At 41.4% G+C, this 27,536-nt stretch overlaps 3 protein-coding genes across 3 annotated transcripts in view; all 3 read right to left on the reverse strand.

Moving 5' to 3' along the window:
• Positions 1 to 8,173, reverse strand: part of Slc4a10 (solute carrier family 4 member 10) — a 446,328-nt gene extending 438,155 nt beyond the window's left edge. Inside the window, exons 1-2 of the mRNA XM_070021992.1 lie at positions 8,161 to 8,173; positions 6,978 to 7,039 (exon numbers count right to left, since the gene is read on the reverse strand). Of these exons, the coding sequence (XP_069878093.1) occupies positions 6,978 to 6,984 (7 nt within the window). The 5' untranslated portion in view covers positions 6,985 to 7,039; positions 8,161 to 8,173. The remainder of the gene's footprint in view (positions 1 to 6,977; positions 7,040 to 8,160) is intronic.
• Positions 746 to 12,275, reverse strand: Tbr1 (T-box brain transcription factor 1). Its single transcript, XM_070022054.1, has 6 exons — positions 10,097 to 12,275; positions 9,335 to 9,489; positions 8,837 to 8,958; positions 8,161 to 8,319; positions 6,978 to 7,039; positions 746 to 3,981 (listed from the first exon to the last, which is right to left on the reverse strand). The coding sequence occupies exons 1-6, from the start codon at positions 10,786 to 10,788 to the stop codon at positions 3,123 to 3,125; spliced, it is 2,049 nt and encodes a 682-aa protein (XP_069878155.1). The 5' UTR covers positions 10,789 to 12,275; the 3' UTR covers positions 746 to 3,122.
• Positions 12,276 to 16,470: 4,195 nt separating this feature from the next.
• Positions 16,471 to 27,536, reverse strand: part of Psmd14 (proteasome 26S subunit, non-ATPase 14) — a 96,938-nt gene continuing 85,872 nt past the window's right edge. Inside the window, exons 11-12 of the mRNA XM_070022172.1 lie at positions 18,893 to 18,955; positions 16,471 to 16,586 (exon numbers count right to left, since the gene is read on the reverse strand). Coding sequence (XP_069878273.1) covers positions 16,488 to 16,586; positions 18,893 to 18,955 — 162 coding nt within the window. The 3' untranslated portion in view covers positions 16,471 to 16,487. The remainder of the gene's footprint in view (positions 16,587 to 18,892; positions 18,956 to 27,536) is intronic.

Consider the following 27,536-nt stretch of genomic DNA (forward strand, 5'->3'; position numbering starts at 1 on the left):
CGCTCCCACGACCAGGCCTCGGGCGCGCCGCCCGGGGCTCCGTCCGGCCCCTAGCGACCCCCAACGACCTGTGCGCTCACCCCTTACCCCGACACCCAGCGACCAGGTGGGACTTGGGGGGCCGGGTCGGTGGAGCGCAGCCAAGGTCAGGTGTGTGCACTGAGCTACTGAACTCTGAAGCATGCACCGTGTTTTCTACTTTTCGTCCTCTTCGTTAGTTGTTAGATGTGCAGAGGGGACGAGGGGGGGGAATGGGGGGAGGAAGGAAACACAAAGGAAAAGCAGTCATCCTCGTTCTGTGCGGCACGCAAAACTCCACGGAACGCCGTCTAGCGGCGGCATCGTCCAGGGAAAGGCAAGTCAGTTTTATCCTAGCTCGAATCTTTTCATTTTAATTGGAATTTTGAAGCCACTTCACATCTGTCAAACAGCAGAGGGGACCCAGGACCATCTCTAAGCGGTGGTAATTCCGAACCTGAGGCTAACCCAAACTAACTCAAGAAGATTAAACTGTTTTCTGCCCCTTTTTCCCAGAGACAGAAGTACAGAACCCGCTCCTACAGGAGAGGTAAAAGCAAAGCTCTATGGACTGTTCACTAAGACAAAGCGCCCCCTTCACCCTCGCACACAGGCAGCTCTCATTTCTAGATTTGTTCTTAAAGGATGGGGATATGGCCTGGGTGGGACTGGCACAGGGATTCCGCTACAGAAGGGATCATAATAGCCCCCAGACAGTCCTCGAAGCAAGCTTTAAACTCAATGCTTAAAAACACCCCACCATGAGTTTCTTCTCAGGGTCCTTCTCCACTCTACCCCTACACATGCTCTGAAACCATCCACTGAAGAAATGCAGGCCATTCTGTACATGCGCTTACAGATTTGCCATTCACCCCCAAGGCCTCCCAGGAAGACCAGAATTGTCAAAAACGTGTGGTCAACAGCCTATCTTGACAAGCTTTTAAATGCACTTTACTCTCAGCCAACACCTCCAACCTTATTTTGTGAAATCTAAACACATTCCTAATTGTTCAAAACCCTCGTTTTCCCATTCACATTTCCAACTTCAGAGAGAATCAGACATGAAGAAAGAGCATGTGTTTACTTGGGGGGGGGGGCGGGGATGAGCACCAGTAAAGAGAAACTCGACTCATAGGGAGCTAAACAAGTGTGAATAAATGAGAAAAGGTAGCTCCTAATGGTGCTATCAAACAAAATTAAGGGGGACATAGGAAGTAGTTCTCATTAAACAGACTGCCCATATTATATTGGGGATGGAGTGCCTAGTCTTTCTTAATCCTTAATAGTAATCAAGCTATAATATCTTAATTATTTTCAAACTGCAAACTGCTTTCAAACACCATAGTTAGCATTTTTACCAGGTTTATTTTACTTGTTATACACAGACAATACAAACAAGCAAAAAAACAAAACGTTTCTCAATGGAGTGTGTACTTGTATAAATTATTCAGTTCACAGACAAAACGAAACAAATATAAAAATCACAACATTTGATTTACAGAAGAGCCAAAATATACACACGTTTAGACCCTGAATTCCTATTAGGAAATATCCCCCCCGTGGACTGGAATCTAGATTGAAATATTGTGTATGATGCATATTTCACATTAGTTTTAAAGTACAAAAAGTATAGGTTTGCTACACAACATTAGAAATCCTACTAATCTATTTCCAGGGGGATTAATGTGCCTTATCAAATGTAACAAGACTTAGAGGGGGGAAAAATCAGTCTTAACTTGCATTAATGCTAGTATTTTCCCAAGGAAGTCAAATTGTAGCTGTTTCTAAGTGGCAAGGGGGGATTGTTTTCAAAACTAAAATGCAGTAAAATATACAACTCACACAATTCATCTTCACTAGACTACACTATAGTTACCAACAATTCAGTCATCTATATCATTAGTAGAGTATTCATTACAAAGATTTACAGCATATAAAGGTGGAAGGGGTACTGAAAAGATATTCAGAAACAGTTTGTCAGCATATTTGGCACCTGCACAGACCAGTAATGGATTTGGCACTTTGGGGAAAAACAAATAAGGCAAAATAATATTGCTGATGTCGAGCTATTCTATTTAGAAGGAAGGGAGGAAAACATACAACTCCAGTTAACTTTGCTTTGCAGGCATCATGCCACTTAAGTCGACTTGCCTATGGACAGACACCTATCTTTCACAGGTGTTTGGGTAAGTTTCTCCTTAGCTATGTGTGTGCATTAGGGCACGTATTTCATGCAACGCGTTGAGGAGAAGTGAGAAAGCCATCACTATGGAGTATTTCATGTTTCCAGAGCTTCTTCAAATATTTTTAATATCTCACAAGAAAATGAAGAGAGAGGGGACAGAAAAGGAAAGAATGAGAAGAGAAAGAAACGCAACGAAAGGGAAGGAAAGGACTAAAAAAGTTAAGCATGAACTGGTTTTGTGCCTTGACAATGAGAATAAAAACTAGCCATTCGTTACAATAAATTAACACTATATACAATCATTTCACAGGCTTTGTTCCACTAAAATTATTCACATCCCTACCATCCATCCATCCATCCACTCGGGGATAAGAAAGGACGCGCTGGGTGGGTCCAGATTCTAGAGTCAACTCCTATGGTTAATGGGGAGGCCAAGACACGGAAGGACGGGTCGGAATCGCTGCTGCCCGAGAGGACTGCCCAGGTCTCCTAAAGATGAAGAGTTTTAGTCCAAGAAAGAGAAAGAGGGAGAAAAGGAGAGGGGAAAGAGGACTGTTAGGAGGATAACTTCACAGAAGAAAACTAAGTTGGGAAACCAAAAGGTTTACAGCAAAGTTGAAGGTCAGCTGAGCTAATGGCAGAGTTAACTGTGTCAATAATAATAATAATAATAATAATAATAATAATAATAATAATAATAATAATAATAATAATAGAAAGGGGAAAAGGTTAAAATCATAGTGTGAGACCTGCTCATATTCGCTGCAGACGGTCATCCAGGGGCAAAGAAAATGAGAGGGTTCGCAACGTGGGGCCTGGGGAAGAGGAGCGAGGGGAGAGCGGTGGGGGGCCTGGCTGGGGGCTCGGCGGGGCGCGCGGCCCAAGCGGGCGGGCGGGCGGGCGGACGGGCAGGGGCGGCCTAGCTGTGCGAGTAGAAGCCATAGTAGCCGCCAATGTCCTTGGCGCAGTTCTTCTCACAGTCCCGCTGGGCCAGCACCTCGCTCTTGAGTGGGGACGAGCTCTCCGACACTGGCGTGTCTGCCGGCGAGATCCGCCTCCGCTTGGCCTGCTCGTAAATCCCCGAGTCGCTCGAGTCGATGGACTTGATGGAGGAGGGCGTCTCGATCCAGCTGGAGTCGGACAGGTCCTTAGGCTTGGCGTCCTCGGCGGCGCCGGGCGGCAGCGGCGAGCGCTCGGCGGCCAGGCCCTCGGCCTCCTCGCCCAGGTAGGGGTTGGCGCCGGCCATGCGCGCGGCGGCCGCGGCGCTGTTGGGCCAGCAGGGCAGCACGGAGCCCGACTTGGCGCCGCAGTACTGCGGGGGGCTGCGCGCGCCCCAGCCCGACGGGTCGGCGTAGTACCCGAGCGGGCGGCCCGTGCAGCCGGCGGCCTGCAGCGGCAGCGCCTTCACACCCGCCGCCGCGTACGACAGCAGCGTGGCCGCATTGCCCGCGAAGTCCGTGGCGGTGTCGTAGGCCGAGGCCGCGAAGTCCAGCCGGTTGTTGGCGGGTGTCACAAACCAGCGCTGCGGCGACGGCGCGCCGGGGTCCTCGGCCTGCTGCGGGGACAGCAGCCCGTTGGTGTGCGGGACGCTGCGGTCCGTCCCCGGCCCGGGGCCCGCGCCTGCACCCGGGTGGAAGCGGGCCTTGGCGTAGTTGCTCACGAACTGGTCCTGCAGGAAAGAGCCAGCCATGGCGTAGCGGGCGCCAGGGACAATCTGCGAGCGCGGAGAGTCGTTAGGCGAAGGGGTCAGACGGTCCATGTCGCAGCCCGTGTAGATCCTGTGGGGAAGGGAGAAAGAGAGAACCGAGGGGTGGCGCGGAGGCCCCTTAGGGTGCAGAAGGGAGAGCCACCTGCATTTTCCACCCTCCCACCTAGCATCTGGGAACTTGCACTTGCCCTACAGGAGATATACCAGCAAAGGTCATCCCCCATCCCCAGCCTAAATCCAGGAGTTCACACCAACTTGTCTATGCAGCAACCTGAACAGGTCTCGAAGCTGTAGTCTTCCCTCTGCCCTGGGGCTCGCCATAAATGTACTGGGCACAATGAGATAGGACCACCGCAAGGGCCTCTCATCCTGCTTCTCCAGCGAATGTATACACAGGATTACCCAGCGACCAAGGTGCATTTGCCCAGTGGGCCTCTCCTCTGAGGTGAAATTCTGAGCGAAATTTCTCAAGAAAAGTACCCAATCTCTTCACCCTTTTAAGACTTCATGCGTCCATTTGATTGTTTGTTAAGGTGATTCCTCACCACCTCTATCTAGATAGTTTAGATGCAAATCCCTAGGGAATACATGAGCAGTTGGGGAGGGGGTTCGCACAAATTCAGACAGTAATCAAAGACTGGCCTTCAATGGCCTTCTGAATCCTGAGAATTTCTGCTGGAAATCTCCAAGGTACTTTTTGTCTATTGTTTCCCTCTTACATGCGCCTTTAATCCTTACCTCTACCAACACAAACAAGAACTACTATGAAACAATACACATCAGTTGAATTCTTTTTAAAAAAACATGTTCTTTCCCTAATCTTCTCTATCCAGTTTTTGATACATTATTGGCAAAAAAAAAACTTGAGATAAACTCTTAAAGTACATAAATCACCACTAATAACAACCTACCACTAATAACAACTAGCCTTTACACAGCTTAAATGTGTCTCTAGGACTGTACAGACAAGAACTTATTTACAGATGGCACACACAGACTTGTTTAACTCACATAAGTATTCCTATCATCCCACTTTATTTATGAGGAAACTGAGCAAAGGGAAGTTAAATAAGTTGCCCAATAACTGAATTTCCTTAAGTAAAGATTAATTTTAGAGCCTGGGCCTAGAAGGTCCCATAGAATTGAGAAGGAGCCATGGGCTGGATGAAGATTATGAGGACTTCCTCATTCCTATACACACATGCCTCCCTTTTCATTTTGCTCACACACATACATGTTTCAATCTTGAGTCAACAGATTGTTTGAAGGAGAGCCTGTGTTATTAGGCCTTATTCCTTTGGGGAAGAAAATGGCCAAGACACTTCTTAGTACCCCCTGAACTCCTCCCTATTTCACCCAGATCCATTCTTGCCCATCTCACTAGCATGAAGAGGGAAAGGGAGTGTCACCCTTCAGTAGCCCCTAAAAACCTAAGGTACCCTTTTAATAGGTAAAGAAGATTTTTATGAAAACATGCATTGTGACTTAGAAAGGGAAGTGGCTTTTCCAACAGAAGCAGCCATGGAGGGGAGGTGGGGCAGGTGAGAATTGTTGTGACTGCTCAGGTGCATTATGTCTACTGTACAAAATTTCCCTCCTGAAATCTAATTCCAATTGCAAATAAGAGAAGTGAAAGAAGGCAGTAAGGGAACATGACTAGCAAGGTACAAATAATCTCCTCTGTTTACCACCACAATGTGTTTTTAAAATGATTTTTTAAAAAGCAGTTTGCAAAAGATACAGTTTAGATGCCCATCCAAGTCCCAAGCCACTTGGGATTACTGAGCTGATTTGTGCAAAATAAAATGCTTTTGAACAGATGTTTGTAACAGAATCAAAAGCTCAAAATCTATAGGACTCCCCTCCAATATCTCTGTTCCCTTGGGCCATATTCTTTCAACAGAGTTGGGCCCCCTTTTTAGGTTATGAGAACTAGAGGATCATATTGATGAGAATTGCTTCCTTTGAAGTACTTTTGGGAGACAAATAGATTGCACACAAAATCAGTTTCTTCTACAATATCAAGAGAGGGGGTGGGTATCTGCTTGGAGATCAAATAGAGGCAGCCACCTATGTCTTTTCCAACACATTTAATCTAGTCCTACCCCAAAACAGCTTCAACTTTTTAGTTCTATCCCAAGCACTTGATACAAGCCATGAAATTGAAATGTATATACCTTTCTCTTTTATAGTCAGAAAAATGGGAGAACTCCCACATTACCAATTGAGATTTTTCTACATACTACTATCTGAACTTTTAGGCACTATGTACGTATAACCATATAACCTGCCATGAGTGAGAATCCAATCCCAGAACCAAAAGCATTTATTTTACACCTACTGCTGCCCCAGAGAACAGCCTTGGGCTAAAAAAAAAAAAAAAAAAAAGATAAAGATGGATAATAGAGGCCTGAGGAAAGGGAACCAACATATTTAATTAAAACATAGACATGAGAAGGTATATTTTTTCCTTTCAAACCTTATAAATAATACACAGCAATAGCATCTTAGTCCTTCCAAGAGCCTAAAATGACTTTAAGAACAGTTCTGCTCATGAACTTGCCTGTGGTACATGCACATTTAAAAATTCAGTCCATAGTAAACTTGCACAGGAAATGCTAATACACAAAACTTGGAAATGGGTAAATAAATGTCACATATGCCAAGGAGACTGTAACAACTGCCAGAGCCACATGCACTTGCAGGCAGAATTGCCCGTTTCAGACACAGACAATCTGAGCTGAGCATCTGCAGCATTACATACAACACCCGCACCCAGGGCAGCTCCCCAGCCAGCCAGCCAGCCCCAGAGGCCTGCCAACAACTTGGGAATTCACAGAAAAACCGAAAAGAGGTGGAGGAAACCTTTGACCCAAACCACACAAATACCAAGCCATAAGGTGGGGGTGGGGGACCAAAAAGAAAAAAAAAAGCAAGAAAGGATACATTTCAAACCATTCTATCCTCACATATTTTAACTTCCAAAAGTCTTGAATACAACAGTCCACCCTTGAGTTAAAGGCCAACTCAACAATTATTCAAGAAGGAATATGCAAAATTACTTACGTGTCATAATTATCTCGGAATCCCTTTGCAAAAGGGTTGTGGTCTATTTTCAGTTGTGTAATCTGAAGAATCAAAAAAAGGATGGTTGTGATTTCAATTTTACACAGGAAAGTTCTTTTTATTTTTTATTTTTGAGAATATATAGTCTACCACGTTTTACTGGGGCTTAAGGCTTGTAGTTCTGTCGGGTTTCCCTAATAAAATATTCAGAGAACAGATGGAAAGGAAAAAACAAGAAAGTATCATGAAAGTTCTGAGAAACATGTTTAAATTAATGACACCCTAAAACTAAAGTATTGCTTTTAATTAACTCTCCTTAAACAAACATTTTAAAATTAAGTCTCATTTTAAAATGCTTGTTACACACAATGCACTTACTTAGACAAAAATTGTTCAAGAACTTGAGTTTATTGTTAAATATTTCCATTATGAAATGTTTCACCATATTTTAAGAAGTTGGCCAAGTCTGATTTACAACTTGAGAAGTCAACAAATTGCATCATAAAATAAGGTTTGATCTAAAATAACGTGTTTTCGTTTCTGATATTTTTAAGAACACAGAAACACAAGAAACTTATCACTCACTTCTAGAAAGTCCAATCAGCTATTAAAATCATGTTTTGGTGAACATGCAAATACCAAACAAGCTCAAGTGATAGACTCCCCTCCCCAACCCCTCCCAGATCCCAGTAGTTTGATTTAATATAGTTTTCACATATATAAATGTGTATTTTGAGGCCCCTCAACAGTGTTGCTTGCCATTTCAACCATAATTTCTTAGATTTTTTAAAAAAATAATTTAGATGCCAAAGCAGGCCAAAAGTAAAACTAAGCCGGGGCAGGAGGGTGGGAGTGGGGCAGGGGGAGTCTTCTCGTTTCCTAAAGGAAAGAGGGGAAAGAGAAAGAAAAAAGGAAGGAAGGGAGGAAGGGAGGTCAGACTATCGGTGCTAGTTGGAGGACCAAATTAAAACTCTCAAAAGAAGAGGCCCCAGAAATCCTGGCCAACTCACAGGTGGTCCAAGTGACAAATCGGCAGCATTAGCCCCTAACCTAAGCTCAGCAGAGCCAGCTGTTGCTGCTGTTAGCTGGGCTAGTATGAAGCCCAAGAGAGCCCGGGGAAACGGAGGGTGCGGGACGCGGGCGCTCTGGCCCCGCAGCTCGCCCATCCCCTAGGCCTGCTTACATCGGTGTTCTGGTAGGCGGTGACAGCGATGAACTGAGTCTCGGGGAAAGTGAATGTCTGCACGCGGCCCGGCTGGCTGGTGTCCTCCGTACCATCTTCGTTCACTTCCACCACATGCAGGCGGGGCTGGTACTTGTGCAGGGATTGTAAAACCACCATCTGTCCAGCGAAGAGAAAGGAGAGCGTCGGGCTGTTTACGTCCGACCGCTCGCCCAGGACCGGGTGAGCTAAAGTGGAGCCTGTCGCCCCAGGTAACTGTTTTGGGGACTGGCGTCACTGGTGACCAGCTGTCTAGGACAGACTGATGGTCCTCGCACCTCTCCGAGCCAGGGTGCTCCGGCCACCGGAGGAAAAGCGGCCGGCTGCTGCGAAGCCTCGGGCCCTCCGCTTCCTCCTTTAAAGAGGAACAAAGATCTCACTCCACCTGCAGCTCTGGTGGATTTCCTTCCACGGACCAGTCACTATTTGTCCTTGGGAAGGTTCAGTTCTGGTATTAAGCCAGGCTGGGGGCCGAGGAGAGCAACCTCATAAACCTAGTAGAATTTGAGAGGTTGGAAATCGCATTTTAAAAGTCTCTAATGAAGCAAAGAAACTGCCCAGTTTTTGCGTGCTGCTTTGAACTGTGTGTGGGGTGGGGGAGACGGAAACAGAGAGACAAGCGCTTGGAACCACTGACCTGCCCATTGTTGTTTGAAGCTCCTTTGTTGTTCGTAAGTTTTAATTTTCCAAAAGAAATTTCTTGGCGCATCCAGTGAGCCCCAGTATTAGGAGAATCCGGATGCATATAGACCCGATTTCCTAGAGAAAGAAATACGTTCTTTGCATATGCCCCCTGGCACTGCCCAGTCCCAACTCCTCACAACACAGCACACACACACACACACACACACACACACACACACACACACACACCTTAGTCTATTGTGAGGCCCATTAACTGGGGCTTTTTGAGGCTGTACTTTCTTCCTATTAACTGGGGATGATTAAAATAGCTTTTGCATAATCCTCCCCCTTCTTGCTGCCTCTGTCTGTCTGTCCCCTTATCCCCCGCGTCTCCTTTAAGGAGTCATTGGCCGATCGTTTTAAAAGTCGCTCGAACCAGTCCACAAAGGCTTTAATTAATCATTCTCACCTAAATAAGTGTCAAGGAAACGTGTTAATTGGAAGGACTTGCCTTGCACATTGGTGTCCGCTTTGCCGCAAGGAACCCATTTGCCTCCTTGAAACCTCCAGTGATTGGGATCGGCCAAAATCACATCCACAAAAATATTGTAATGAGCCGTGGGATCGAGACCAGAAATGTTAAAACTTAAAAAAGGAAACATGCGCCTATTCAAATGAAGAGGGGAGAGAAAACAAGGGGTGGGGAGGGGGGAGAAAATAAATGTTAAAGATAAAATGCAAGAAGCGGGGCGCCAGATAGCAAAGCAAAACTTGTTCTCACAGTAGATGAACGAATGTTTGCTAATCTAGAAAAGAGACGGTGGGAGAGGGCAAATGAAGTGGGGCCAAAGTCGGGGAGAACAGCAAACAAGCTGTAGTGGGCACTCGGCAGGTTCCCCTCAGCTCGCAGTGGAAAGCGCTCTAAGGCGACCTGCGTCTCCACCTGTCCGAAAAAAGACCGGTGTCGAAGCGTCCCTCCCTTCGCTCGGCAGCAAGCCGCGGCTCCTCTTCCTCTTTTCTCCCCTTTCTCCCGCCACTTACTGGCTCTCGGAAAGCGTTTCTCCGGAGAGCTCTCTCCCTCTTAACCTCCCCGAGGTGGTAATCCCTTCCACGCTTCCCCTATCCAAAAACCAGCCAACTCCAGGGCGCATCTGAGCGCCATCCATTCTGCTCCCGACCCCCCAAAAATCGCTGCTGCGGCGGCGGTCACAACCTGGGTGTGCTTGCCCCGGGTCATGCCTGGAGCAGCTGCAGCCAAGAATGGAAGCATTACCTTCCCTGTTTGGTGATGATCATCTCCGTCTGGTGCCGGTGAAATTTCAGCCAAAGCGGCCTGTTGCACAGATACACCTGTGCTTTGCCGGGCACCAATCCGGGCTGGGTAGAGGAGAACTGGTAGAACGGGGCTCCTTGGTAGGAGTGGCCGTATTGCTGTGGGTAGGGGTATCCCGCCGTGGGGTAGCCCTGCGGTGAGGAGTTGGACAGGAGGCTGTTGTAAGCTCCATTGGTGATGACCGGATGGTGGGCCATGTAGCGACTGGGGCTGCCGATGGAGAAGGCGGGGTGCGCCGGTCCGTGCTGGCCGGGGTACGGGAACATGGCACTGGGAGCAGTGGCCGCAGACTGTGGCTGGCTGGACTGAGAGAGGAGGTAGCGATCTGCAGCAGAGCCATCGAAACTGTGACGAAGCTCAGAGACCCCGTCCAAGACAGGAGAGAGTTTACTTCTCTGGACGTCCCCTGGTGAGTCCTTGGAGTCAGGAAAATTGTCTGTATCTGACTGATTCGTCATCCCCCTGGTAATTTTTTTCAAAGGTGAACTTCTCTCCAGGTTGTCAGTGGTCGAGATAATGGGATGATCGTGCAAGACAAGCTCAGATCCGCCTGAATGTGGGTAGCTGCTGCTCACATTGAGAAATTTCTTGGAGAGCATGATAGAAGGAGAAAGGCAATGCTCCAGCTGCATAGCTCTAGAACCTGAACACTCACCCTCCCGTCCCTGGTTTTTAAAGTCCTATTTATCATAAACTAGAAATCCACAGACCCCCTCACTAGACAGAAAGCACTTCAACCAGCAAATGCTTCTCAAAGGTTTGATTTACTTTTTTTTTTTCCCTGGGAGAAGAGATTGGCCAATTGACACTATGCAGCAATCAGAAAAGGCTCACTTTTGATCTTGCTGCTTATGCAGCCGATGAAACGGCTCCTGCCATTGGTTAACTGCTGACAGTAATTTAATTAGATAGACATTAATTAGGATAATCACCTGGCTCCTGGTCGCGACGATCGTGGCAAATTGAAGGGGATGATTTTATTGTTGGCTTGAGGGGTGGGGAATGTGTGCTGGTTTACGTGAGCTCTGTTGTGTCACCTTTAAGCTTTGTGACCACTGCTTTAGGAAGATTCAAAGATGTGCAATTTACTAAACATTTTCTACCCCCACCCCCACCCTTCCCCACTTTAGAGCGGAGGAGGGAATTCGATGATGCTAGGAGACTTTTCAAATCTGAATGAGCCAAATATTCAGTTGAATGTAACGATTTCAAGTGCAAAGTATACAAAGCATGAGCCGGTGGCCTCTTCTCGCCCTGTAAAAGTTCCAGAGTCTGTCTTTTCCAGTTAATACAGAAGCACACAACACCTGAGTGATGCTTTGTGAGTAGGACCTGCGTGTCCTTGACACCCCTTCCCCCATCTTTTAAACTACATACATAAATAATCACTGCAGTGGAGAGCCACAGCGTTGGTGGGGATGGGGATGAGGGGCGAAGTGGGGGCGAAAAGCAGCAACTCATCCACCCATCCACCCACCTCGGCAAAGGTTCGGTTTCTTGGTGGAACACAGATACAGTGACAATCTATGATCTCTCTCCCTCTTTTAAGTTTTGAAATAATCATAAGCTGTAGGGCTGAAGTGCCTTAATGTATTTGCAGTGATGTTTACCAGGTCTTTACTAAATATTTTATCAGCCAACTTGGTTGCGGATCTTTTGAAGAGCATCTAACTGGGGGCAGACGCCATGCATCCTTGAGTTCCCCTGCGCTTTCTTCTCTGGGAGGTACTCGCTTGGCGACCCTTTCAAAAGACTCACCAGCTAAAGAGGGCCCAGTTGCCGGGTAAATGGGTTAGCTAGAAGAGACCTAAAGGAAGTGGTGTCAGCCCAGCGCAGTGATCTTAGTTGCCTCTGTGTGTGTGTGTGTGTGTGTGTGTGTGTGTGTGTGTGTGTGTGTGTGTGTGTGTGTGTGTGTGTGTGTGTGTGTGTGTGTGTGATGTTTATATAATTCGGAGAGGAGAGAAAGAATCCATGCCAGTAATCTTAAGAGGAGTAAAGAACCAATTTAAAGAAACGTTGGCACAAATACATAGCACGAGGCCCAAAGCAAGTCTGGAGTGTAGGGAGATCTCTCAGTACCTGCTCTCCACTGAAGAGTCCAGCCGTTGGCCGGAACCAGCCAATAGCACCAGAGGCTTTATCCGCCCCAAGCTGGTTCCCGCGGCGCGGCCTCGCCAGCCTGCCCTCCCGCAGCTTTCTTCCCGGACGCGGAAGGGCGCGGGAATGAGAAGGAGCGCAGCGCCGGCTGGGCTCTGCTCAGCGAGCTGGCCGAGCACCGGGCTCCCCAAGCACCGGGCGGGCTCCGCCTCGCAGAGCCAAGAGCGCGTCAGGCGACCGCGTCTGGCAGGGACCCCAGAGGCTCACACTCTCCCCGTGCCGCAGGCGCTGGCCTGGGCATCTCGACCGGGTGGAGCCTCTGCCTTCCAGCCAGCGGCCCCTTCCCCCCCACCCCGCGCCCCGGCCAGGGAGAGTGGTGATGGGGACACAGGGTGGGTGGGTGGGGGTGGGGGGTCAGAGCATGGATGGGCAGACGGGTTAACCAGATTCGCAGCTGTGCTACCATTTAGAGCATTGCCATTGACCTACCGGTCATCACCGAGCCCAGACTGCACCACCCGCGCGAGGCAGGCTGGGCGCCTTGGCGGCAGAGGGCACCAGCTGCGGCGTCCGGCAGGGCGCCGCGAGCAAGGCCCAGCAGGCGCGGCCCATGGTGGGACAGGTTGATGACCAGATGTCTCCGATTCAAGCCCAGGCTATTTTTCTGGGAGAAAAATGAATTCGGATCCATTTTCCATTTGAAAGCAAACCAGCTCCAAGCCAGGAAGCTTCATAAACAAGCAAGATCTTAGCTACTGAAACCCTGGGACGCCAGGGAAGGGAAGAGCTGTGACACCACTTGACACTTGTGGTCCTGCCTTTGACCTTCCACCATTCGTCCTCCTGAGAGGCTTTCTGCCCCATTTTGGCCACTTGTTTTCTCCTATCTTCCATCAATTTCAGTCCCCAGGTGCTTCTCCCTCTGTGCTTCCTATCTTATTCTTCCCTCTGTGGTAAACAATCTTAAGTATGAGACTACCTGAGCTGCTCTTAAGGTTTTGCTATTCGGACACCCTGCACTGGCTTTAAAAAAAAAAAGAGGAAAAAAATTAACATTAAGGTGTTAAAAGGATAGAAACCAAGTATACCTTCCTGTTTGGGATCATCAATATAAAACTCACTGGCTTCTCACATACAGGTTCTGCCTTGAAATTTATATTATGACAGTGCACCTTCTAGAGACCAGTTCTCATTTTAAATGGCACATGAACCATGCTAGTAGTCTTTTGACTATCAAGTCTGGGGTGGGGCTTGGAATGAATACATATTTATTTATACATAACTAGAACAAGCTTCCATCCAGGTGTTATCCTGATAGATCATATTTTTGAATCGTGGATCTGTAGCTTTCCATGTCCCATACAAGTCTGAGAAGAAAGCAGGAATGTCTCTAGTGGCAAGTATTGTTTCTGGAGCTGCTTTAATTATTCATAGTGATGAGTAACAATGCTCACATAAGCAAACCTGTGCAGACGCACATGCATGTACACATACCTTATTAAGCTTGTGATTAAACATTTTAATGCTAACTGGTTCCGGGACATCAGGTAACTGTTGCTAATACAGTTGTACATGCCTAGACAAAGGTGTTTGCTGAGAATCTCCTTTCAGACTCCTGATTTTGACTTTTAACTCTAGAAAGAAAATGTAGGTTTTTGCTACTTGTAGCAAAGAGTAGCACAGTGACAAAGTTCTGAATTCAAGACTGTTTACAACATGAACTAAGGAGAAGGAAGTTGTATATTTCTATGAAGAATACAGGAAGATCAGACACTGTGGAAGCTTTCCCAGTCATGATACCATATTCAGTATTTTCAGGAAACAGTGAAAAACAAAACAAAACCACATCTTCCAACTTGAATACTGAGACCATCCCTAAAAATAATGAAACTTCCATCTAAAGGCATGCTGTAACAAAAAAACAACAAAAACAATAATACCCCTATATTTATTTTTATTGTAAAGGTGATGTAGAGGGGAGAAGGATTAAGAGTTACACAAGTCAGGTAATGAGTAATGTTTTTTTTTTATTTTTTGAGTAATTTCTTTTTGAATGGTATCACCTCTTCTGTCTTTTCTCTGTTTTTCTCCCCAAATCCCCCTTCCTGACAGCAAGTTGTAAGAGGACTGCAATGAAGCTCAATAGAAGAGCAACTTGTATAGCATGCACCAAACTCTGAGTTCAATCCTCTGCTCAAATTCAAAAGGAAAAAAATTCCAATCATATGAAATAATATTTATCGAAATGAACTCCAGGAAATGGAAACAAGGGTTTTTTTTCCTTTGTTGCTATTTTCTTCTTTTCCTTTTGTCTTATTTACCTGTCTTTGGGAAGGTAAGAGTGGGGCACAGAAATGGAGGGACAAAATGTGAACAAATGCAGAAGTGATACTAAATACTACGTTGAAAATGAACTATACTGCTTGTAGGAGAGAGTGAGAAAAGGGTTAACACTATCCAAAAAGAAATATATTGTTTATCTGACTTATATAACAGTAACCCTTCTGTATACCTTTATAATAATAAAAATACATGAAAAAATCCCTAGCTATTATCATCAGTATCTGTGAAATAAACTATAGAAAGGAAAAAATACTGTAGATCCAAAAACATTAGCTCAGTATCATGGTGCATATCCATAATCCTAGGTCTTGAGAGCTGAGGCAGGCAGATGGTATGACACTAGCCTGGGCTACATAGTAACACGACCTCAAACAAACAAACAAAAAACAGAGAAGTTTGAATGAGATTCCAACTTATATTTTACTTGATGTTCTTTTTTCTTTGAGACAAGAGTTTGCTATGTAGTGGCTTGGAACTTACTAGGTAGCCCATCCTGGCTCAAACTCTTGTCTCATCCTCCAGAGTGCTGGGATTAGAGATGTACACTACCACACTGTTTATCTTCCATTTAAATAGTTAAATGCAACTTAAAAACACACACACACACATGTACACACACACAATTAGAATATACTATTATATCTAAAGAAAAAACTACAGGAGTAGGAAGTGTTGGAACACCTCTTTCTACCAAAAAATGACATTACAATACATAGGCAGTTCAAGTCATTTCTACTTTGTTTCTAACTTCACTGAGTAACAAGAGCCTAGAATTAATCAAGTAGGAGAGGACTTTGGTCTACCACTATATTCATAATATCCCTAGCCTTAAGTTGAAAGTCTTAAGTAAAACTTTTCTTTGATGGAGCCTTGGAAATATTTCCACAAGGAACAGCACATATTAAAATTAAATCTTTACCTTCATACCTTTGGCCATACTCCTTGAGGTGGTACCCAGTATGTTGGGTACCATGAGTATTACAATTAGAAAAAGGTTGAGGGTTTGAAGTCTTCTATGAAAACTGGCATTATTCAAAGGATTTCTCTCAGAAAACAGTACTTCTAGGTTAATTTGGGAAAGATGTGAGAAAAAATTGTTTATGAAATCATTGTACTATGAACACAGATTACTTTTCTCACTTTGCTTTGAAGACATTATATTAGATGAAAATCTAGTGGTTCCCAGCAGTCAATTTCAGACACTTTCAAATCTACTGGTTGAATGTACTCTTTAAAATATGATAAATTCTAAATTACAAGTGCCCTCCTTTTCTTTTTAAATGTATCCCTCTGAAATCCTAAGAGTATAATATGTTAGGATCCTGAGTATACAATGCTAGCTTGTGAGAATTCTCTTAATAAAATGTCAACTTTTTGCTGGGTTATTCACTTAATGAGGTAGCCACTCATTAATGGCAATCATTTTGCATTTGTGAAGTTTTGTTATCACACTGATGTTTTATGTGTTATGAGATCTTAAAATGCAAAGGGAACCATATCTTTGTGTGAGATTTCTAAAGCACTGTCAAATGTTATTCTGTCAATTCCAACCAGTGCCAAAAAGACCTCAGGAGACATGGATTGTAAATGTACTTTATTTTGTAAGCAACAATCAAAATATATTTGTGCTGATTTCTTCAAATATTAAATGAGATCTTAACAAAATTTGTCCACTTTGATGTATTCTTGTACAAGTTTAGAATCTGCAAAGACCCTGACTAAAGAAACAGAAGTAATTGCACAACTAAAACTAAAGGTGTTATAGTGCTGCAAATGATGCCAGATGTCTTACATTGAACCAAATACACCTTCAGAGGTCCCTTGATTTTGAGCATTAAGAACAACAGAGGAATATACACTGAAAGTATCAATAATAGCATTTCATGTTGCTTTATTTAAATACGACCGTATCCAACATAGCTGCTAAACACTGGACAATATTTGAAGTCATAAGTACATCCACATGTTCTTCCAAATGACGTTTGGGATCCTGAAAGAAAAAAAAATGTAAGAAAAGACAAAGGAAAAAGTATTGTATTACTTGTAGATAAATTACCTAAGGTGTTTTCCCAAAGCTTGATGGAATGAATAGACTAAATTTTATAATTTCACAAGTTAACTTTTCTGAAATAGTATGTTCGTAAGAGTTTTTAAAGCTATAAATAACTAATAAAATAGATTACACAATGAAAGATTGATTTACACAAAGCTTTACCTTTACCAGAGATTTTTGTTAAAGGTAACAAGGAATTCTATAAAGCTCACAATCATCTGATTTTAAAAAGCATGTATGTGTATACATACAATTATTTGTATGTATTATCCTGCTATTTTAAATACCTGAGGGGTGTTTTGTATAAAACAAAAGTAATGAGTAAATGTAAAATTTTAAATACTTATTCTTTATGATTTTAATACTTTAAGAATAGTGCTTTAAATGATTCAGAAAAATAATCTTAGAATAAAAGTCACTGTAGTTGAAAATTTAAACACGATGGAATCTACTCTAAAATATTAAAATGTTTCATGCAGCAAGTTTGGGAAAAGGAGCTATAAAAATTACTGGGGTGCAACTCTTAAACCTAACCAAACCCATTTTTGAGCAGCTTAAATGAAACTTAAAATTACATTATAATACATTTAAATTAAAATGCTTGCCTAGACTCATGTTTAGGGTGAATTAAGTATTGCAGATAAATTTAAAAGCTTTGAAATAAAAGATGTGTACTATACATAATAGAGAACATTAAAACATAATTTTCTTATTGATATTGTTAAATTATCCAAGATTACTAAATTCAAACAAATGTTTATCACTGAAATTATATTTTGGCTGTGCTTTTCTAACTTACAATTTCAATACAAAAATTTTTCTAAACAGCACGGAGATACAACATGCTGCAAATAATTGCAATGGGCTAAGCCACAATGTTATTATTGGTTTTTTATGTTGGAAATAAGGCTTAGTTAATTTTAAGTGGAAGGTACTTAGGAAGAATGACAGGAGAAAAAGATACTGATTCAATTCTGTTTTACACAGGTTTTCTTTTGTCATGCAGTAGATTAAACAGGGAGTTACTACATAAAAAGAAAATGATTCTGATGATTAAATTTTGCCAATTATATATTTTCAGTTTCACTTTAATTTATTCCTTGTATGTTGTTGCTGTTCAGTTGAATCTAAATGAATGAATGATAGCCTCAGGAAATAATTTATTCAACCAGTGCATACTATGAAGGGTATGGCTCAAAAATTGGTGATCTAACGTTAGTTATTAGATTAAAATAAGTAAAAGAAGGAAACAAGGCTGCTATCATGTAAGATAGAAAATAAGATAACTACATTTCACTTTGGGTTAGGGTTTACTTCTTTTTGAATTATAATATTTAGAATGCACTGAAAGTAGATTTCCTCATTTATAATATATGATAAAGTCAGACCTTTGCCCCTACTACTCTGCTGGAGTAATTGGTTTTTATAGTGAATTGGTAATTCATTTATCAGTTATCTACATTACTTCTTGTGGCAGCTGGGTGATTCTTAAGAGATTTCCCATCCAAGAATGGTCCTGGCCCAAACCTACATAGCTTGTGAGATGTGATGGGATCAGAGCATATGGTAGGATGGCTGAAAGCAAAGACAGCTTAGTGTCTTGCATCTGAAATATCAAGATTCTGCCAACATCAGCAATATGATAACCATGTTCCATGAAATAGAAAAAAAAATGTAATCAACATTCTTTAAAAACAGTCTTAATTAATCTGTAGATTCCTTTAATTGGTTGGTATCTTCCTCCCACCACCAGATAATAAAGACTAAAATATATATTTCATCTTAGAAAAGTGAAAAAAATACATAAAATCCTTTCTTCTTCACTCAGTATAATCCAGTAGTAAGCTCTCTCAGGTACATTACCTACATCTTGATAAAAATGTATCACTTAAAAAGCTACTACATATACATTATCTTATTATCTTACCTGGTCTATGATAAGATTAACTCAGGACACAAGTTTCCTAATTTATTTCTAGTAAACTCTTTTCACTATGAACAGTATATTATAGGTATAAATTTGTGGCTTATTCTCAATAGACAGAGAATTTGATAGCAAGTAAATTCAGTATCCATTAAAATTAGCATTGCATTTATATGACAGAAGAAAAATATAAGTGAACAGATTTAAAAAACCATTATATAGGCTCTGCTACTTACAATTAAGTGTGTAAGAGTTTTAAGTTTTAACTCTGAAAGAGCAAATTATTATATGACTATATAAGGAATTAAGGTCTCCTCACCTGCTTGCCAACATTCTTTATTGCCAGCTGTTCAGGTGTCATCTTATCTTCTTCTTCCACAGCCTGTGAATGAAAGCAAAAATTTCAATAGTTTCAAACTTTAAATTTACTATTACTACAAAAGAAAAATCATCAAAATAATGGTGATCATAATTTTTACTTATAGAACCTTTTATTCAAAGAAGTTTAACAAAAAGCAATTCTATTCATCTCTAGGTTAATGGAAACTATTACCACCATTAGTTGAAAAGACTGCAAACCATTATTGAAGGATAGGGGAATGGAACAATGAGGTAGCATCTTATGCCACCTTGGTAAGTAACTAGATCTGATCTCTCCTTTTCCTACATTCATAGTAGTTCTCTCCCAACTTCCCAAGTCATTGTCTCCTTTTCTCTTGTTAATCCAGCCTATGTATATCTAATACATATTCAACAGCATTTAGGCTCAAGGGAGTTGCTGACTTTTGACCCCCTTATCAAATCATATGTTGACCTCATTATATTTAAATTATTTTATTTATTTAGTGACTTTACTGAGATTTGAACTCATCAGAACCTGTTAGCTGTCCTTTAGCTTTTTTGCTCAAAGCTGATACTCTACCTTTGAGACACACCACTTCTGGCTTTTTGCTGGTTAAAGAGTCTCTCAGACTTTCCTGCCTGGGCTGATTTCAAACTGTGATCCTATCTCATCCTCCTGAAAACCGATGGTTACAAGGGTGAGCCACTAGCCCTTAGCTACTTTTCATATTTTTAAATGTCTGAAAATATTCAGAAAAATAATTAAGAAAGAGTAACTTCAAATTTTCAACATCGAAAGCCAAATCAAGTAAGATGAAATCAACCCAAACTAGCAACATGTTAACTATTTTCGTGTCCATATATTTTTTTCTTTTCTTTTTGGTAGCAGTAGGGTTTGAATTTAGGGTTCTTGTAATTAATTAGCTACATCTCAGTTCCTGATTATAACCTTTCTGGCAAACACAATTTTAAAACCATTTACATTTAGATCAGCTACCACCACTTCCCTTCTCTTTTAGTAATAGCATGAACACAAAACGCTGTTTATTGAGGATTCTAAGCTTAAGAAACTTTCTTAACAATTTGAGTATGCTGCTGCCTGAAGATTGGACCCTGTATGTGGTGAACTTATAGTCTATGATTTATTTATAACATCTGTTAATGAGAAACTTAATGATCACCTCAAGAAATGTCACTACAGCATTTACCACAAAGATAGCTACAAATAGAGGTAAAATGGTAATGGCAGAAAGGAACCAAAATCCCAGTGAGGATTAGATTTGGATACTCTAAACTTAATAATCTCACAGCTGCCAAATTTCTTTATGTGTGAACAATGAACATGTAGGGAATGCAATGATCAGACATTTCCCATAAACTGGGAAGTTTGGCTGCATTTCACACCTTCTTAATAGTTTTGTAAACAGAGAACTTGAAAATGAGCAAAGATGGCAAGTGTCTAATTTTATAAATGGACAAACTATCTAGAGAATTTTCCCCCGTAGAATCTACCTAAAATGAAACGATGGAATATAAATTTTGCCTCTAATGGTTAGTAGGGGATACTTATTTACCTTACATCATTAACAATTACACTCATTATGACTCATAAACTTGAAAGAAGGAAAAATAAAAAGTTCAAAACACTCCCAATCTAGAATTCCCTAGACAAAGAATATGTTCCTTTTCAGTGTCAAATGTCATTCTGTTAATTATGGAAGTAATTGATTCTTCTATTTTTCACTGAGGTGTTTCTACATAAGCAGAAAATAGTGATAAACATTAAGATCTTATCTTTCTAAATTACTTGTGATATAAAACCTCAATTGACTTAAAATGTATTAGATGAATGGAACAATTCACATAAGTTTGTACTCTGTACCCATTCAGTGTTAGTTGTTTTATGCCCATGCCAACAACAGTACTTACTACAGTATTGGAAGGAGGCAAGAGTTTTGGAATTTGGCTCAAAATACTAATCCACATATAAACAGCTATTAAAGCATATTCTGGATTAGTGAAATATCAATGATGGCAGACAAAGATGACAAAGGTCAAAAAGCAATTAGAGCACTATTCTTATTTGTGAGGATAAGAATATAAAGGCTGTAATTTAAAAAAATCTTTTATATCATTTAGCCACTTTACCAATTAGTTTTTCTATTCCCAATAATTAAAAGAGAGTTCACAAACTCTTTGAGAAGTGCAGATGGTAAAAAGTACTCCCAGCCATGGATGCCATCTGGGAAATGAGGAGCAGCTGCAGATTTTAGGCATATACTAAGGTTGCAAACCCCCATGACAGAAGAGTAAGCACATCTCTTCCATTCTAAGACAGACCAGATCATCTCATCCAACCCCTAAATAATATCTCCATCTACCTAAGTTATTTATATCTCACCTATATCTGAGCAAAACCAGTTTGTCTTCATTCACAGTTCTAATCTGGCTAGTCACCAGGAAAAATTAAGAAATGGTAGTAGCAGAAACACATGAAACTCAGGCACAGGCAGTGTCCTCACTAGGGAACTTCTGTGTTTATGGCAACTTCTGTGATTTGGCTTCAAATTTTGCTTTTGCATTCGTGCTCTTCGGTTTACTCAACCAACAAAAAAGCACTGAAAATGTTTGTGGCTATTCACACTAGAAATGTTTTAACAGTTTATCAACAAAGACCCCCAGATGGCTATCCCATCATGCACGGTCTGCACAGTTCTAAGAAATTCTTGGAATTTGGTCTGTTATGTGATCATAATCCCTTCAGATGTACCCCCATCTTACAAAACCTTTCCTAACCCATTAATCTCAATTCTCTTTTTTTTTTCTGCTGATGGTCAAGTGGTTAAAATGGAAAATATGTACCTCAAACATCATCATTTTATTAACTCTCTACAAAACATGAATTGGTTCCTTGACATTCACTAAAATTAAGGATCTCCATCAGGCAAATTCCAATTTTCTGAATATCTTTAGAATTAATCTTACACTTGCTTTGTATTTCCTAATCTTTGCTTTTGACAATGTGCCTCTTATTCTATATGGCTGACTCCTTCACTTTTTGCTTCCATTGTTATTTGTTTTTCCCTCTGTAACATGCCATGATGCCAGCAGAACTGCTGATTGAATTTAGGGTCTCAGATGTGCTATGCAAGCAATCAACCAAGCACTTGAGCCCTGTCTCCCAGTCCTTAACCAATATGGAAGTTGCTATGGAATACAGGGGAAAAAAAACTTGTTAACATGGCATATGTTAATTTTTCACCAAGTAAACAACCTCTGTCTGCTAGTGAATTTCAAAAATGTATTTTACCTGTGACTTTTTCATATTGAATATATAATTGAAAATAACACTGAGTTGCAGGAGTAGAGAATAAGTTTAAAGAAATTGCTTTTTACAAAACATATTTAGGGGGCTGGGAAGGTGGCTCAATGGTAGAGAGCTTGCCTTGCATGCAAGAGGCCATGAGTTTGATTCCTCAGCACTACATAAGCAGAAAAAAAAAAGCCGGAAGTGGCACTGTGGCTCAAGTGGTAGAACACTAGCCTTGAGCTGAAGAGCTGAGGGACAGCACCCAGGCCCAGAGTTCAGGCCCGCCACCGGATCAAAAAAAAAAAAAAAAAGAAACAAAACATATTTAGGAAAGCAAAATAAATATAAAGCAATTAGGAAACTAGTTATGAGCTTGAATATGAACATTAAAGCTGTCTTGTATCAATATTAATTGAACATAAATATACACATATTAAAAAAAATTAATTTGCTAAATTCTTTAAACATCCCAGTGATGCAGCCAAGATTTTCATGTAAACCATCTCAGTGCTCTCTTCTGGGATGCCCTACTTCCATCAATTCTCTCAAGGAATACACATTTGGGCTTTACTTGTCTGTAAATCTCAAATTATCATACATGAACTAAACAAAAGAAAAAGTGTCAAAAAAGAACTATTAGTATATAGTCAGTAAATCTACCTAGATTGTCTGGGAAAAAAAAAAGTCAGGATGAGAGAACACAGAATCCACAATGGAAGAACACAGAAGAGGAAGCCAGAAAACTCCAAGCTTTGAAACAAACAGGATACTTAGGAATAGTAGAGTCCAATGAAACGATTAGAAGAATTATTCTGAAACAGAAAGCAAAGCAGACAACAATATTCACTCATGAACAGTAAACACTTGAAGAACTCAGTACCTGCAAGTGGAAAGATCTCAGAGACAGTGGAGACCAAATATTAAGTGGAAGCAAAAAAGAAATTTCAAAGCTGCTAACAGGGATAAGCCATAAAAGGATTTTAAAAGAAAAGTACACAAATAAAAAAAGGCAGTAGAGAGTAGTATTCAGAATTAGAAGAACCAAGGGAGTGTGTATAGTTTTAGAAGGAAAACAATTAAAAAGTTCAAAGTGAGGCTGAGTGTGGTAGTCCCTATGTGTCATTCCAGCTACTCAGGAGGCAGAGAAAGGAGGATCAAAAGGTAGGCTGGGCAAAAAGTTTTGGGAAAAAAATCTATCTCCAAAGTGACCTAGAGGACTGGGGATATTAGCTCAAGAGGTAGAGTACTTGCTTTAGCATGCCCAAGACCCAATTTCAATCCCCAGAACCACAAAAAGGAAGAAACAGACTGACTGACTGCATGCTTCATTATCCATTACTCAGAGGCAATGGTAGGAGGGACATAGTTTAGGCCATTCAAAGAAGTTAGACCAAGACTTTATCTAAAAAAGCAAACTATCAGTTAATAAATATTCACCTTGAGTCATGAAATGGAAAAACAGTAACAAGGAAAGTAGAACAGAAAAACGAGAGGAACCAGAGTCTCTGATGACTTCACAAAGTTTCACTGTCCTTAAAGTATAAGAGATAAAACTTTCTATATTATTCAAGCCATTGTTGTTTTGAGTGAATATAACATAACCTTAGATTTAAAAAAAGGGCTGAAGGAATTATATTAAGCATAGAATTCCTCTATCTCTTACCTTAGAAGTAAAAATGTTACCAATGTAATATTATGTAAGCGATTATTATTTCAAAAAATATAAGGGAAGAAAATATGACAAATTTGTTTTTTTGCATACTGTTATATAATTTTTTTTTTTTGGTCGGTCGTGGGTCTTGAACTCTGAGCCTGGGTGCTGTCCCTGCACTCTTCAGCTCAAGGCAAGTGCTCCACCACTTGAGCCACAGTGCCACTTCTGGTTTTCTAGTGGTTTACTGGAGATAAGAATCTCATGGACTTTCCTGCCTGGGCTGGCTTTGAACTGTGATCCTCAGATCTCAGCCTCCTGAGTAGCTAGGAGTACAGGTGTGAGCCACCTGCTCCGGCTTGATATGTAGTTTTTTAATATCTAAAAGCAGCTTATAGATCAATTCTCTTAAGTCAATTCTTCTGGAATTTTATTTCTCACCATGAATTCTTAAAAGACAACATGTAGGTTTCAAAAGCTGTATGCAAGCCGGGCACTGGTGGCTCACGCCTGTAATCCTAGCTACTCAGGAGGCTGAGATCTGAGGATCGCGGTTCAAAGCTAGCCCGGGCAGGAGAGACCGTGAGACTCCTATCTCCAATAAACCACCAGAAAACCGGAAGTGGCGCTGTAGCTCAAGTGGTAGAGCGCTCGCCTTGAGCTGAAGAGCTGAGGGACAGCTCCCAGGCCCAGAGTTCAAGCCCCACGACCGACAAAAAAAAAAAAAAAAAAAGCTGTATGCAAGCTGAATGCTGGTGGCTCAAATCTATAATCCTAGATACTCAGAAAGCTGAGACCTGAGGCTCGAAGTTCAAAGCCAGCTCAGGTAGACAAACCTGAGAGATTCTCATCTCCAACTCACCAGCAAAAAAAGCCTCACATAGAGGTGTGGCTTAGTGATAGAGTGCCAGTCCTAGGCAGAAAAAGCCAAAGAACTTTCAAGACCCAGAATTCAAGCACCAGTACAGACACAAAAGAAAAGATGTATTCATTTAAAATGAAAAGACAGCTCCAGATATTATGATTTCAATTTATTTTTGGCAGAACTGGGGTCTGAACTCAGGGCCTTCCACTTGCTAAGCAGGCAGTCAATAACTTGAGTCATTCTATATTCAGCCCTCAATTTAGCTTCATTGAAAACTTACCTCTAGCCTAACTTACTGGTATTTCTACCATCTACAGAATTCTTGATTTAACAGCTCTGAAAGTTTCTAGCTTATTCTCTAGGACTTTTAAGCTTGAATGAAACACAGACATTTTCGTAACAATGAAGATGTGGCCTGTTTTCCTCAATAGTTAGATCTTTTGTTTTTATTATCTAATTACATAAAATTAGTATAAAGCAAGATTTTTCTATAACGTAAATAGACATATTTTATATGTAATCAGATAAATTCTACATGCATGAAAAGAAATTTTTGTTATTCATTTTCTTTATGCTGATCCCTTGGGCATAAACTCAGGGTCTGGGCACTATCTGAGCTTTTGTGCTCAAAGCTAGCCCTCTACCACTTTGAGCCTCAGCTCCATTTCCAGCTTCTTGGTAGTTAATTGGGTCCGGTTGTGGGGCCTGAACTCTTGGCCTGGGTGCTGTCCCTCAGCTCTTCAGTCAAGGCTAGTACTCTACCACTTGAGCCACAGCGCCACTTCCGGCTTTTTTTTCCCTGCTTATGTGATGCTGAGGAATCGAACCCAGGGCCTTAAGCATGCAAGGCGAGCGCTCTACCACTGAGCCAACTTCCCAGCCCCTTGGTAGTTAATTGGAGATGAGAATGTCATAGACTTTTCTATCTGAGCTGACTTTGAACCACAATTGTCAGATCGCAGCTTCCCAAGTAGCTAGGAATACAGGTGTGAGCCACTGGCATCAGACAGTTTTGTTATTCCTAATATGCTCTTTTACAATTCATTTTTCACATGTAAATTCATTTACAAATATGTAATAAAATATCAAAATTTAATTAGGAGGTTGGAATAATCAGGGTTGTGGGTGTTGTTCAAATGAGTAATAAGCAAAATTTCTATGTGAAATTCAGTCTTGAAGTTGAAAATTTAATTGTTTTCTAACCTTCTTTTTATGTTAGAACTTGACCGACACCTAACAGTAATTACATAAATTTAAACCCCAACCAATTAAAAAATGGTAGCATGGACATTTCATTTTCAAATATTAATTAAAAAAAATACACTGGGCTGGGAAGATGGCTCAGTGGTAGAGCGCTTGCCTTGCATGCATGAGGCCCTGGGTTCGATTCCTCAGTACCACATAAGCAAAAAAAAAAAAAAAAAAAAAAAAAAGCCAGAAGTGGCGCTGTGGCTCAAGTGGTAGAGCGCTAGCCTTGAGCTGAATAGCTGAGGGACAGCGCCCAGGCCCAGAGTTCAGGCCCCACGACCGGACCCCCCCCCCAAAAAAAAAATACACTGCATTTTTCACTCACACAGGGAATTACAGTCCTAAATTTGGATTCTTCCATATCATAGCTTACACATTGTTTTCATTTTTAAACCAAATTTACAAGTTTCTGAGTACTACAGAAATTTTCTAAAACTGTAAAATAGGAAAAATTCTGCGGACAGGCAGCAGTAACCATAAATAGGTTATTTCCTGGCAGTAGTACCAATACAAATTTACTTAAATATGTAATGACATAGCGAAGTAAAATCCATTCCTACCGTCTGCTACCAATAACTATAACTTTATAAAATACAAGGTTAAATGATAAAAGAAGCTCAACAGCATGACAATATTACTAGAAAGATAAATGATTTACCTATCATTTTGTGCCAGGAGGAATTCCTAGTTGAAATACTATATATAAACTAAGGTATGCTCCTCAAAACCAAACCTAACTGCTAGAATTTAGTTTTAATGAGCCTATTAATTTATTTCAAAGCTTAATTCTCTCAAAAGACTTGTTGCTATATTTTTACACATATAATATACACATGCATGTTATATATAACATGTTGCATATTGCCATATATAACACATCACAACATATGATATAGTCTATGTTGTTGCATAGACCTAATGTATTATATATGATATATAGTATATGTTATACACACATATATGTGGCAGTACTCGAGTTTGAAGTCTGGTCCTCCTTATTTGCTAGACAGGAGCTCCAATCACTGAGCCACGTTTCCAAGCCTTATTTTCTGTTGGTAATTTTTGAGATGGGGGTCTTAGTTCCTGACCAGGTTTGTACCTGAGCCCTAGACTTCTCAGTAGTTCTTCTTAGTCCAGCTCTTCACTGAGAATAGATCTGAATTTTCCTGCCAGGCTCATGTATCTAGGAATACAGTCTCCCATGTATCTAGGAATACAAGCATGAGCCATTGGCCCCAGGCAGCTTTCAGCAACATTTAAAATAAATAAATCGTGCAACACATCAATCCTAACTATGACATCAGAATAATGAATTTTTGTGTTACTTTTAGTCTCCTACTACTTTGTGTGTGTGTGTGTGTGTGTGTGTGTGTGTGTGTGCGCGCGCGCACGTGGGCGTGCGTGCACACACGCGCCAGTTCTGGGGCTTGAACTCAAGGCACGGGCACTGTCCCTGATCTTCTTTTGCTCAAGGCAAGTAACACTGTATACCTTAAGCCAAAACTTTTTGGGGGATAGTTTATTGGAGATCAGAGTCTCATGGACTT

This window comes from Dipodomys merriami, unplaced genomic scaffold (genome assembly GCF_024711535.1).
Source record: "Dipodomys merriami isolate MVZ:Mamm:240054 unplaced genomic scaffold, mDipMer1.0.p SCAF_1, whole genome shotgun sequence".
Taxonomy (NCBI): domain Eukaryota; kingdom Metazoa; phylum Chordata; class Mammalia; order Rodentia; family Heteromyidae; genus Dipodomys; species Dipodomys merriami.